At 44.4% G+C, this 13824-nt stretch overlaps 1 protein-coding gene across 2 annotated transcripts in view; it reads left to right on the top strand.

Annotated features, from left to right (window-relative positions):
- The window catches only part of TMEM131L (transmembrane 131 like), a 170627-nt gene that overhangs the window by 140542 nt on the left and 16261 nt on the right, over window positions 1-13824 (top strand). For both annotated transcript variants that reach the window (XM_030312888.1, XM_030312887.1), the window contains exons 27-29: window positions 6575-6699; window positions 10105-10271; window positions 11443-11631. In XM_030312888.1, the coding sequence (XP_030168748.1) occupies window positions 6575-6699; window positions 10105-10271; window positions 11443-11631 (481 nt within the window). The remainder of the gene's footprint in view (window positions 1-6574; window positions 6700-10104; window positions 10272-11442; window positions 11632-13824) is intronic.

Genomic DNA, 13824 nt, shown 5'->3' with positions numbered 1-13824 from the left:
CCTGGGTTCTACTTCAGTTACTTTTGTTAAATTCAAATAAAACTGAGCTTTAAATTTTTATTTAAAAATAATACATCGTTCCAATATTATGAATTATTCCTGTCACTTGTCTTGCCATCCTATTGTGTATGTAGGTTCATAGAGAGATAGTAAAAAATAAGGTTTGCCAAATAATCAGTGGCAGACTCTGGTTATTTCTGGGTGGTGGGATTTGGGGTGATTCTTTTTTCCTTCTCTATATTCTTCTATTTTTGCTTAAACTTCATAACCAACATGGGTTTTTCATTTAAATAACATGAAAATGATACAAAATAAAGATATCCTAGACATTCCAAACTGGGAGTTTGCAGCATTTAAAGAAGGACAAGATATTTCTAAGTAGTCAAGTGCCCCAATCAGTCCATGGTGGAAGGGATTTCAGATAGAAACGTGGACAGGCAAAGAAGGGAAGGTGGGCAGCGGCACCCCTGAACCCCACAGCATAACTGGGAGCTGTAGGAGATCATCTTTGAGAAGAAGCTCAATCAGGAGTGGGAAGTAATGGGAGGGAAGAGTGGGAGACCTTCCAGATGGGAAAGGCCTTTGCATACCAATTGAAAATTTAGACTTTATCCCCTAGACCTCAGCCAGAAGCACAAATAGTGAACTGGGTGAGCACAGCAATCAAAGTGATGATGTCTATAGAGAATTGGACAGTAGTGGGTTGCTTGCTAATAAATTTCAGAGTCAGATTTTTCAAAGCACATCTGTCCAAACAAAGTTCTTTTGGCTGAAGGGTTTGGCCAGAGGATTTGGCTGAAGGGTGGCCAGTTTGGGGGGGACCTTGCTGCAAATGATGGAGTGCTATGGAAGGTTTCTGAACTGGCATGTGGATGGGTGGTGGAAAATAGCCTATAAGCTATGAGTTTCTTGAAGGTCATAATTGAGTATTTTTCAGTTCAGTTTCACAAAGACGGGCAGAATGGCTGTTACAAAGATTATAAAGTGTAGTTGTTTAGTAAATGCTTCAATGAATGTGTGGATAATGCATTTTTGGAGGGTCAGTCTGAATGTTTTGGAGGCTGGGTTATAGAGAGCAGAGATGGGCACCAGCTGTCTTCTCATAAGGAGGCTGTTACTCTGCTGGGAGGTGTGATGTAAGGCTGTGTTTGGGCAGGAGCAAGGGTGAAGGGTAGGAAGAGAAGGTAAGAATTTAGAAGAAAAACTAATAGGACTTCCCTGCACCTAATTGCACAGAGGAGAGGAGCTGTCTTCTCTTATACAATCACTTGCAAAAGTAACTCCAGGGTTTTAAGTCTGGCTAACTAGAAGATAGGGAATTCTGACTTATGAGTTCATTTTTATATTTATCAAAGCAATGTTGCAAATTAAGAGCATGGACTTTGCAGCCAGACTTGTTGGGTTTGAATCCAGGTGGTCACTTAACTTGCTCTATAACATTGGGCAAGTTACTTAACATCGCAGTTTCCGTATCTGACAAATGAGGATGATAATAGCCTGCCTACCTCCTAGCATTGTGAGGCATAGATGAGTTCATGTGGTAAGTGCTTAGAGTAGCGCACTTACTAAGCACTGACAAGGGGTAAGTAGAAAGGAAATGACCGTGTTCATTAGTGACAGCCGGAGATACGGATCCAGGGCTAGAATGGGAGCTGTGCCTGTGGAGGTTAGAACTGAAAGAGGACACTGAGTTCTCCGAGATGTGTATGTACAGAGGGAAGAGCAGGGGCCTGAGTGTGAACCTTGGGTGGTGGTGTAGCTGTGGACGGCTTGAGGGTGCAGGTATAGCAGATGTACTGGAAGCGAGGCCAGAAGACTAAGACGGGCTGTGCTTTCAGGAGCAGAAATAAAGTCATTGAATTTGAGGTAGGAGGGAATGGGAGAAGGTAAGGGTTGAACCTTAACATCCTCCTGATAAGGGCTTTGGAGACTTCCATGTTGCCCTGTAGTGAGATCGAAACCAACACTGAGATATGATCACTCAGTGGCTGCACAGCCTGAGAGCTGGGACTCAAGCCAGGTCCCTCCATCTGAGGGCCACAAGGAGGAGGTGGCCCCGACGAACTGTGCTTCAGTGGTGGTGCTGCTGGCATCCATCTGTCACAGGTGGGTGCCATTCCCCCACTTCAGACTCAGCCTCTGGCCCCCATGACAGACCCAGGCCTCTGTGCTTGGGCCTCTTCTTTTTTCTCGTTATCCCTGGAGCTCAGACTTCGCTCGTGCACAGTCCCAGGGGTCATGTAAGCTCCTCCTTCCTTTTCTGGCCTGGGAGCCTGTGTAAGAGACATCTGCACCTAAAGATGATGGCAATCCCCTCAACAGGAAGGATGCCACCAGCTGGAGGATCTGAGGGACCATAGTCCCTCATTTGTTTTGCTGTCTCCATGGCTCACTCCCTGTTTTGCAGAGCATCTCTTTAAAACCTTGCAAGTGTGTGCTTTCCATTTCATTGTTCATTTGGAGAAGTCGTTCTCAATAAACACATTCCCAAGGGCAGCACTCAATGTTTGTTTTTCTTATACATTCTTAGGGCCTAACTTTGCAGCTTAGAAAATTGTATAAATCTGTCTATAGTACATGGGGAACATTCCTGTAGATTTATTGGCAAAGAAGGTTGAAGCCCAGATTTAAGAGCTACAAACTAAATTTTAACCGTAGCCCTGCTGTTTATTTTTTCAAGCAGATTTTTTTCCCCTTAGAAAAGGAATTTATGATTGTTACAAAAGCATAAAGAAGGGGAGAAAAGTCTATCCAAAATGAACCACTTTGTACATTTTTCTATATTCTATTTCTTTTTTATACAACTTTTTAAAAACCTCAGCATCATCATTATGTAGATGTAGGTTTGCTAATCATGCTAATAATTCTGAATTTTCTCACGTTCAAAACAAAGGGAACTTTCAGTGGTTACATAACATTCCGTCATTTAACTATGCCCCTAATCCTAAACCATTCCCCTGTGACTGGACATTAATTTACAGCTTGTTATTTTCGTAAATAGCGCTATGATGAGCTACGTTGTTCTTAAGTCTTCCCTGTATACCTGCTGTGTCCTTGTTAGAGATTTCTAGAAGTAGGATTAGAGAGTATCCTCATGTGTGCCCCAGATTGCGTTCCAGAAAGGTGGATTCACATTCACATGGATGGTGTAGGAAACGCTGGCTTCCTCTGCCCCCAGCAGCCCCATGTGTCATGCAAAATCTTGATCAGCGAGATAGGGAAACGACTGTGTTTTCTTTCACTTTGCATCTCTCACCAGGGAAAAATCAGCACTTTCCTATTCCGAAAAACAAGTAAAAACTCATCCATCCAAAATCCTACCGCTGAAATCTTTTTCATTTTTTAAAATAAATTAGAAGTGAATGTCTCATCCAGTTCCACTTGTACTGCTCAGAGGCAGACTGTGTTAACGGCACTCTGCCCCCCCCCCCCCCCAGCCCTCTTCTGGTGTTTGCAGGCAGAAACATGCAGTGTAAATACACTCGTGGTTTTTAAAACCAAAATGGAAAGATGAGATCCAAGTTGGTCTATAATTTGCCTTTCCTAAAAACATACTTCATTATTAAGTATTTTGGGTGAAGTCCTCATGGTTTTTAGCCTTTTATATTTCTTTTGCAAATTTCTATTTCATGTCCTTTGCCCGTTTTTCTGTTGCATGTGTTTTTCTTATTTTCTTTAAGAACATACAGCACGGTATTGACTCTGCCTATCAAATAGTGTATCCGATTTCTTTCTTAATCGGCCCTTTCCCTCTTTTATTTGCTGTTACTTATATACAGCAGCTTGAAGAATGTATTGTGAAATCTGTGGTTTTCTTTGATTTTTTTCGTTTGCTTTTATTAAAGTTTAGGAAATCTTTTTATTTCCCCACCCTGTAATCAATGAAATTGTCCCTTCTACCAGGGCTATCAGAGAACTTCACTAGTTCAAATAATTCAATAATGTGATAATAGCCGGGTCTTCTATAGAATTCTTACTATGTATCAGGTAATGTAACCCTTACAACAGCCTTTTGAGGAAGATTCAGGAAACTGAGGCAGAGAGAAGCTAAGTAACTTGCTCAAGATCACAGTTGCAGGCATGGAGTGAGATTCAAATTGGGCTGTTTGGCCTCACAGTTGTGGTCTTACTTGCAACTCTGCACGGACTCGTTCCCTGGTTGGTCCTGCCTCCCTCTATGTGTGACACCCTCTACTAGAAAGCAAAGAGCCAGATTGTGCCTTTAGTCTGCCTCTCATTTCTCCACAAGTCTGTTGCTCTGGGTCTCTGGTTTTCTCTCCTGGCCCCTCCCCCCCCCCCCCCCCCCCCCGCCCCCCGCCATCTGCTACTGCCAGTGCTGGCCTGTTCTCCAAGCCTGACTGGAGCCCTTCCTCTTCACTTCCCATTGTTCCTCCCTCCCTCTCCCCCGCCCCCCAGCCCCCGCCACACACACACACACACACACACACACACACACACACACACACACACAGCAAGTCCATTCATTAGTTTTTCATTCCTCAGTATGTCCTCAGTCTTTTCCCTCTCTTGTCCACACCCTGTTTCTGTTCCTGTCTGTTTGCTCACGCACTCTGCTTCTCTGTCATTCCACTCACCAGAGTCCAGCGTGCCCCGCACTCTCGTTAATCACTCTTGCCTATATTCAGAGACCGTAACGATGCCTCTGACCACCCAGTCTCATGTCTCTGTAGTCCCTCTTGTTTGCACAGGATGACAAATCTAACCAGATTGAGTGCAGAAAGGCAGCCAAGTGTCAGAGTGACTACTGACCAGCTCACTCTTTCTCTGACCCCACTTAGAGACAGATCCTTTCTTTGTATGTGACTCTGGAGGGACAGAAAGGCTCAAGTACTTGCTGTGTTGAAAAGTCTTTCTTGGCCCTTAAGTGGAGAGGGGAGGGGAGAGGAAAACTTTCCTCCCCAAAGTTAGAAATATACAGGGAATAGTATGTGAATAAATATGGCACGTATTTACTGTTTAACTTTGGATAATGTCTGATCATATGTTATTAATGTGTTTAGCGTCTAACTTAAGCAGTTAGCATAAAATCCTATAAGATAGGGCTTTGTGTGTTTAACGTGTCATGTTTTTCAGATACCTTCAGATTCAGGAAAAAGTTAATACATACTTATTGGGAGAGAAACTAAAGGAGTATTAAGAAGAACCCCCAAAGCCCATAATCCTACCACATGTACAGTTGCAGTTTCATTTTATTTCTAGTATTTATTGTAGTAAGCCTCTTGCTGTAATAGGTACATGAGGCTTTTGATACCCCAGATATGTAACATGTAGGCATTTGAAACCTTCTGCTTTTCCTCTTCCAAGTCATGTGTATTAGTCAGGTGTATGCTAGAATGCCATGGATTCCTACTCTGATTTCTGGACCAAACTTCTCAAAAAAGAAGGTAAAATGAGGCAGTCTTTATTCTGTATGAAAGGTGAATCCTAAGGGTCAGTAGGAAGAGGACTCTGAGCTGGGGGATTTGCCTCTGTGATGTCCAGGAACAATGCATTTTTCAAGCCCTAGTGAGCTCTGTACCTTCTCCCACCTGCTGACAGTGCCTCTGCTGTAAAGAGGCAGAGTTTGGGGCACATGGGTGGCTCAGTCAGTTGAGCATCCAACTTCGGCTCAGGTCATGATCTCATGGTTCGTGAGTTCAAGTCCTGCTCTGGGCTCTGTGCCGACAACTGGGAGCCTGGAGCCTGCTTTGGATTCTGTGTCTCCCTCTCTCTCTCTGCCCCTCCTCTGCTTCTGTGCTCTCTCTCTCTCTCTTTCTCTCTCTCTCTCTCAAATAAATAAACATTAAAAAAAAAACCTTCAAAGAGGCAGAGTGGTAGAAGGAAGAGAAATAGAGTATTAGAGGACTTCTAAGGCAGGAGCTACTTCAAAATGTTAAGGGGCAGGGGAATCCCCCTTCTCTTGGCTTAACGGACTATGCCTAACATTTAAAAGAGGAAAAGGCCCAAATTAAAAAAAATATATATATGTATACACACACACACACACGTATGTATATATGCGTATATACACATACGTACATAATGTGTAGATATATAAAAATACGAATTTCATGCTAAATTAAGTTTTTCAGAACCACATTTAAAACATCAAGCATATTCTTGCCTTATTTACAAAAGCTTAAACTAGTTTGGCATACTCAGTGGAGATTTGGCTGTCCTCCTAAAGTTTTTCTGTAAACAAATAAAAACATAAATACACAAATTACTCCTAAGTTGAGTTTTTACGTGACTTTTCTTCAGTAGTAACTCATGCGAATTGCACATACCAAATTAACAGGTGAATGCTGGAGAATTTATTGCTGCCGATTAACAGCGAGCTGACCCTAAATTGCTAACAGATGTTTTTCCTTTTTAGCCTGTTTGGAATTTTATAGGCAATGATTGTTTTTTCTTTTTGCAGAGATTGAGGAAGGTAGAGAAGGAAGGGAAATGAAAACAAACTAGAGATTGAGAAATGTATGTCTCTGTTTTCACCCATGTTGGAACATTCTGAATTCATATGAAGTTGGTCTTCAGTTTAAACCTTTAGTTAAGGTTTCTTTTTTCTCTTTAGCAAGAAGATCCTTATAGGAGGAAGAAGCTTCAGGAAAAGAAAGAAGGCAATTTACAAAACTTGAGTTGGAATAAAAATCGAACGTGTAGAAAAAACAAGAAAAGAGGTACTGCTCAGGTCTTGAGGTGTGTAATTTTTACGATCTCTTTAAAATTTTCATCTGTTTTTTAATCTATAATTTTATTCTTAGCTATTATCTTTTAATCTTATTTTTGTTGTATTGGATACAGAGAATAGATCTCAATGTTTGTATTTTGAGATAAATGTTATTAAAATTAATACATATCCTGGATGTGTTTTCATTTCTTTTCCTAAAATAGTACCTTAAAGTGAACATAGTTTTCATGTTTTTACTTTATAAAATGCTCAAAGCTCTGGGAGGTTTTAAAGTGTGGCATCCTCTGTGCCCGGCACTTCATTCTGCCTGTGCAATGCAGTTGCAGGAGTGTTTGTGGGCCAGGTGACAGAGAAGACAGCTGGGAGCTCTCAGGCCTCCTACCCCCGCATTGCTCTCACCCGCGAGGGGTCCTGCATTCCCCTGCCCCTTAACAAGATAACAGTCATGACTCAGGGAACCTGAGGCTCAGTCCTGCAGAAGCTGGGTTCTCTTACAGCGTCAGTAAGTGAGGTGCCCAGACATTTTGTGTTTGGCCTACAGCCCCAGAATTGGTAAGGGGCAGGGTCTGAATTGGAACCCAAGCAGTGTGATATTCTTCTTTGGAAACCTTGCTTCTGTAGCTCACCTAATATCCCTGAGCTTTCATTTTCTTATCAGTAAAATGAAGGCGCTGGATAGTGTTTGTGGGAATCCCACATTCTGGCTTTTCAGAAATATCTTTCTAAATCTGATATTATGTGAATTTCTCAGCTTGAGGTTGGTTGGTTTGTTTTTTCAAGGGGTCACCAGTATGTATGTACATTCTGACTTCAAATCTACCTGGTGGTATAGTTTCTGAATTTTGATTTCTTGGTTTAGACATCTAAACACCCAACATATGCACAAGCCCAGAGCCTCTAGTAGAGACACTTTCTCCTGCCTTTTCCTCCCTAAGTCCATGGATGGAGCCTTTCAGGTGTCCCTTGCACTGACAATACCCCCTTCCCAGGACCCCAGTTTTATTTAGGAATAGTTCCAGCTCCCTGACTCTTGTATATAACTGTCTTTGAGAGGAATTGAAACCTACCCCCTGGGCTTTAAAGCCTTTTTCCTCCTGAGTACATCCTCACCACTCTGGCTTTTTCTTCTTCTGAGTTCAGGCATCTGGGAATTTCTTTCTTAATGAGCACAGCTAGGTGTTTAAATGTGTTTCTGCCAGATTGTTCTCTAGTGGCTCCAAATCTTCCTGGGGAAGGGGCTCCACCATGCTGCCGTTCCGCTTGTTGTTGGAAGGGGACTCTGGCAGCACAGCCCACACTGAGGCAAGGACCCTGGCATGGGAGGGTGGGGGGCACATATGGTGCTGCTTGCAGTGTCTGTCTCTGGGTCGCTTAGGTGGTTGCTGTCCAGAGCCTGTGATTCAGCATTGCAGCACCCCCCCCCCCACCCCCCAAGCCTTCTCATTTACACTCTGCTGGGGAAAGGTCAGGCAGCTCCAATGTCCCTGGCTCACTCAGAGCAAACAGCAAAGTGCAAATAGGAAAAAAGCATAGACTCACTGCTAGTTCGTTGTTAATACTAAATACTAATTGTTGATTAGCAATTACCATTTTATTTAGGCTAAATTATTTAAAAGCTGCAGTGTGGTATCTTGTGGAAAGGAAAGTTATATCTTTTGGGTTTTTTTAATGTTTTATTTACTTATCTTGAGGCGGGGTAGGGGCAGGGAGAGAGAGAGAGAAAATGAATCCCAAGCAAGCTCTGTGCTGTCAGCTCAGAGCCCGACAAGGGGCTCCATCTTATGCACCATGAGATCATGACCTGAGCCAAATCAAAAGTTGGATTCTTAACCAACTGAGCCACCCTGGCGCCCCCCACCTTTTATTCTTTTTACATGTATTTTCATAAAAAGTTGATTGACTTAGGTCACTCTAAAGTATTATATTTTCCTGATGTGAAAATACAGGAAGATACAAAATTCGAGTGGAATTTCACCAATTAAGCATTATGATATATTTCTACAAGGATATTTCTGACATGCTAAAGAAACAAAATTTAAAATTTTTTTTTCAACGTTTATTTATTTTTGAGACAGAGAGAGGCAGAGCATGAAGAGGGGAGGGGCAGAGAGAGAGAGGGAGACACAGAATCTGAAACAGGCTCCAAGCTCTGAGCTGTCAGCACAGAGCCCAACGCGGGCTCGACCTCACGGACCATGAGATCATGACCTGAGCCGAAGTCGGACACTTAACCGACTGAGCCACCCAGGCACCCCAAGAAACAAAATTTTAAAATAGAACTTTCCAGTAGCTTGTAACTAATCAGAATGTTTTGAGAATATGATACTTAAGAAGTAGCTGGGGGGCCCTCACCTATTTTGATTACTCTCAAAATAAATGGGTAAACTTACATAAAGAGAAGTGGGTGCTTGTTGGATTGTCTGTTTCCTTGGCTCTTGCTTCTTCTGTTATAGTCTTTACTTTGAGCGGTCAGAAACCAATGAAATCATGTGCTGTAGCTCACATATTTTGTCTTCTTAACTGCCATCCTACAAACCTGACGTGAGGTACTGCAGTTAGACGGTGTGAATAGCCATCTGTGGACTCCTGTGGCGTCCTCTGCCCATTTCTATTTTGCCGTTTACAAAACCATTACAGTTCTTTCCCCCAGTTCACGGTCTAGTAGAGAGATGTTATCATTGGACTGTGAGCTCCCTGGGGAAAGAACTTTATGCTTTGTAAGCACAACTTTCCTAACAATACATGGCACATGGTAGTCACTCAATAAATGTTTGCTAAATGAATGGATGAGAAGAGATATAAATGAACGCTCAGTACCTTCCCCCAGACACCAGGCAGCAGGTTCATCTATTAAGAATCATACCTGTCACTAAAGCCAAGAATCCTGGCTTCTGGACCTGGACCTGCCACTTATGAGGTGACGGAGGGACTCCATCACTTATTTAACTTTGTGGAGTTTTATTCCTCTCATTGTGAAGTATAGAGTAGATTAAATGAGCTCCAGATTGATTGTAGTTCTTTTTTTTTTTTTTTAATTTTTTTTTAACGTTTATTTATTTTTGAGACAGAGAGAGACAGAGCATGAATGGGGGAGGGTCAGAGAGAGGGAGACACAGAATCTGAAACAGGCTCCAGGCTCTGAGCTGTCAGCACAGAGCCCGACGCGGGGCTCGAACTCACAGACCATGAGATCATGACCTGAAGATTGATTGTAGTTCTAAAACAGCAAAAATCTTTTGTCTTTTTGATACCACTCCCTTACTCAGTGTCTTCTCCCCCAAAACACGAAGAGCAGAGGTCTTGGGTTGTCCCAGGTTCATTTTCACCTCTGGTAAGTCTCATGGAAAGCAAGGATGGTTGGATGATAACATGTGGATGTGATTTTTTTGTTTGTTTGTTTGTGGTTCTTCTAGGCCTTCTGAACAGAGTGAATTAAAACTTGTGTGCAATGCATTTGAAAGGCCTGAGCTGAGCAGTGACATCAATGTTCGAAACTGGTGTATACAGGAAAACCCGGGGGAAATTTGTAAGACAGATGCTGGCATTGGGAGCAGTTTACCTGCTGCACAGGAAGAGGCAGGTGTGTGACTTTGTTGAGCTATGAGCACTGCTGGGATTTTTGGTTCCTCCAGGAAGTAGCCACTGTAAAGAAACGGCACCTTGATGAGGTTATCGCTTCAGAGGCAACTTAGGTTATTGACGCCTGAATGGAAAGCTGTCAGGATGACACTGTAAACCTGAGATTGTTTTGAACCCGGGCAGGCCTCGAGTGTTGTCCCCTCCTCCCTAAAATCTGGCCATTCTCAACTGTCCTCCTGCGCAGTGCTGAAGGAACGGTGGTTGCTCCCTCTGGGGACAGCCGGGTGAGAACTGTGTTCTTCTCACACACCCAAGCCAGGCAGTTCCTGCAGAGCCAGGCTGCCGTCCCTCCCAAGAACTTCTCGGCAGTGCCTCTGGGAGTGAGAGGTAGAGGGCACCCACAGCTAGGTCCGAGCTAGACTAAGGGGTAGCAGGAGGCTCCAGGGCCACTGAAGTTGACTGCACGTGTTGGGGGACGGTGTGGGGGAGTTGTAGTCCTGTCTGCCAACACCGTGTTCCCAGACACACGTCCATGTCCTCGATGCACATGGCTGGCAGATTTCGGGAATTTCTTTCTCTGTCCTCTCATTCATTCCCTTGACACATGTGTTGCCTTTTGGTCTTCTTGGGGGTTCATTCCACTCACACATAAATAGTACTTTGAAGCTCTTTTTTTTTTTTTTTTGTAAGTAATTTCTACACTCAACATGGGGCTTGAACTTACAACCCTGAGACCAAGAATTGCATGCTGTACTGACTGAGCCAGCCAGTGCCCCAGTACGTTGAAGCTCTTAGGAGGTATCTTCATAAAAGAGAGGGAGAAATTACCTATAAATTTCCAGTCTGATCGAGTAGCTCAGTTTTCTTCACAGAGTGTTTATTTCCAGAACCACTTTTAGATCAAGGGTATGCTTGGTATTGACAGTCTGAGCCCCAGCCAGGTGTAATCACCCATCCCGCAGGCAGAGTAGACACAGCCCATCCCTCACTGTTTCTTAAAGTCCTGTTATTGGTTGTAGTTAACTTCTTTCTTCTCGCTAGATGTGCAGAGGTAGCAGACGCTGACTGTGAACGTGGCCTTCTTCATAACTTCATTTATCTCCTTTGAGTAGACATGGCATCAAGTTGAAAATTGTTCGAATGAGATATGACTTCTCCCTTCCTTCCTGCAGAGGGTTACTACCAGAAGACTGGCAAGAAGTGTGTGGAGAAGTCTTGCTCAGATTCCAGCTCCGACTGCGGCAGCTCCTCGGGCGGCGTTCGGGCCAGCCGCGGCAGCTGGGGCAGCTGGAGCAGCAGCAGCAGCAGCTCTGACGGCGACAAGAAGCCCGCGGTGGTCCGTCAGCACTTCCTGCCAGGCGGTGAGTCTTGGGAGTACACCCAGCCCTGGGAACGGCTCTCCCTCCTGCCCTGCCTCCCGCCTTCCTACCTGTCCTCCCTCCCTCCCACCTGCCCTCCATCCTGTCCTCTCTCCCACCTGCCCTCCCTCCCTCCTGCTCTCCCTGCCACCTGCCCTCCCTCTTGTCCTCCCTCCCACCTATCCTCCGTCCTGCCCCGGCCTCCCTCCCTCCCACCTGCCCCCGCCTCCTGCCCTCCCTCCTGCCCCTGCCTCTCGCCCTCCCTCCTGTCTTCCCTCCCACCTGCCCTCCCTCCTGCCTCTGCCTCCCGCCTCCCCCCTGCCCTCCCTCCCATCTGTCCTCCCTCCTGCCCTGCTGCCTAGCCCAGTATGAGACCTGGATCTGTTTTCCAGGGCCTGGAGTACATGCGGGACTGCAGATTGGAGTATTTACTTAGCTTTGGATTTCATTCACTCTTTTGTTCTTTCCTCCTTCCTTTCCCTCTCCCTAAATCATCATCATCATCATCACCATCATCACCATCATTTAATGTCTATCTTTGACACAGTTCAAAGAACTTTTGCATTCCTTTTTTCACTTGCAAGTTTTTATTATGGTAAAATATATATAACACAGAATTTACCATTTTTTTATTTTTTTTAACGTTTATTTATTTTGAGAGACACAAAGTGTGAGAGGGGGTGGGGCAGAGAGAGAGGGAGACATAGAATCCAAGCAGACTCCAGGCTCCAAGCTGTCGGCACAGAGCCTGACATGGGGCTCGAACTCACGAACCGCAAGATCATGACCTGAGCTGAAGCCGGCCACTTAACTGACTGAGCCACCCAGGCGCCCCCAGAACTTACCATTTTTAAGTGTACCATTCAGTGGTGCTAAGTACACTCATATTGTGTAACCATCACCACCATCAAATTTTTCCATCACCCCAGACAGACTCTGCACCTTTATCTATCTATCTATCTATCTATCTATCTATCTATCTATCTATCTAAGAGAGGGGGAGGGGGGAATCCCACAAAGGGCAGAGGGAGGGGGAGAGAGAGAGAGAGAGAGAGAGAGAGAGAGAGAGAGAGAGAGAGAAGTGGGTCTCACCTGAAGCAGGGCTCGTGCTCACCCAGAGCTGGGCTTGAGCTAACCTGACACAGGGCTCGAACTCACAAACTGTGACATCATGACCTGAGCCGAAGTCAGATGCTTGACTGAGCCGCCCAGGTGCCCCATGACTCTGTACCTTTAAACAACAGCTGTCCATTCCTCACTTCCTGCAGTCCCTGGAAGCCTCACCTTTACTTCCTGTCCCCATGAATTTGACTACTCTGGTGTCTAAGTGGAATCATACAGTGGTTGTCCTTTTGTGTCTGGCTTATTTCCCTTAGCATAATGTCTTCAAGGGTCACCCATCCTTCTTTTTTAAGGCCAAATCATCATACTCTGTTGCATGCACATATCTCATTTTGATGGGCACTCGGGTTGTTTCTACGTTTTGGCTATTGTGAATAATGCTGTGAACATTGTGGCCTTCTCTTACTTTTGAGAAATTTGAGGATTTGGGAAAGGTCAGAATTAACTACTCTTACTTTCGCTATCTTTACCCTTGGGTTTGTTTTTGTTTTTAATAGTGCTTTATAGTCTTTTCCACTTTGGCCTCCCCGAGTCACTGCCCACTGTCATGAACTTGGTACATGTTCTTTTAGTACATATTTTATCTTACATTTATATAGCCATCAACAAAGTATAGAATTATTGTTTTTAACTTACATAAGGGAAATCATACTTCAGTATATCATTCTGCATTTTGTTTCTTTCACTTAATGTTATTTTAAAGCTCTGTGTCTATATAAAGATGGAATTCATTCCTTTTCACTGTTATTTTCAGCTTAGTCTTTGTGTAAGGGTGAGATTGAGAAACTCACATTTGTGAGGCCTTTGTTCACCATCACACTCACACTGCTCCCAAGTAACCCTGAGGGGCCAGGGCTGGTGTCCCCGTGCAGTCTGAGATTTGAGGTCCCAGGCACAGAGAGGTTGGCAGCCTGTTCCACACCCCAGTTTGCTTGAACCCTGTCTCCTCCCCCCAAGACAGGCCGCTTCAAGCCACAGACCATTCCCTTCAGCAGCCTCCGGGCTGTCCTCTCTTCTCTGTCTCCCACCGGCAGTGAGACCTATAAAAGAAGGTCTTGTCTGAGAGACCAGGGC

Source organism: Lynx canadensis, chromosome B1 (assembly GCF_007474595.2).
Source record: "Lynx canadensis isolate LIC74 chromosome B1, mLynCan4.pri.v2, whole genome shotgun sequence".
Taxonomy (NCBI): Eukaryota; Metazoa; Chordata; class Mammalia; order Carnivora; family Felidae; genus Lynx; species Lynx canadensis.
Note: the sequence above shows the minus strand (reverse complement) of the source record. Positions and strands in the feature narration are given on the sequence as shown.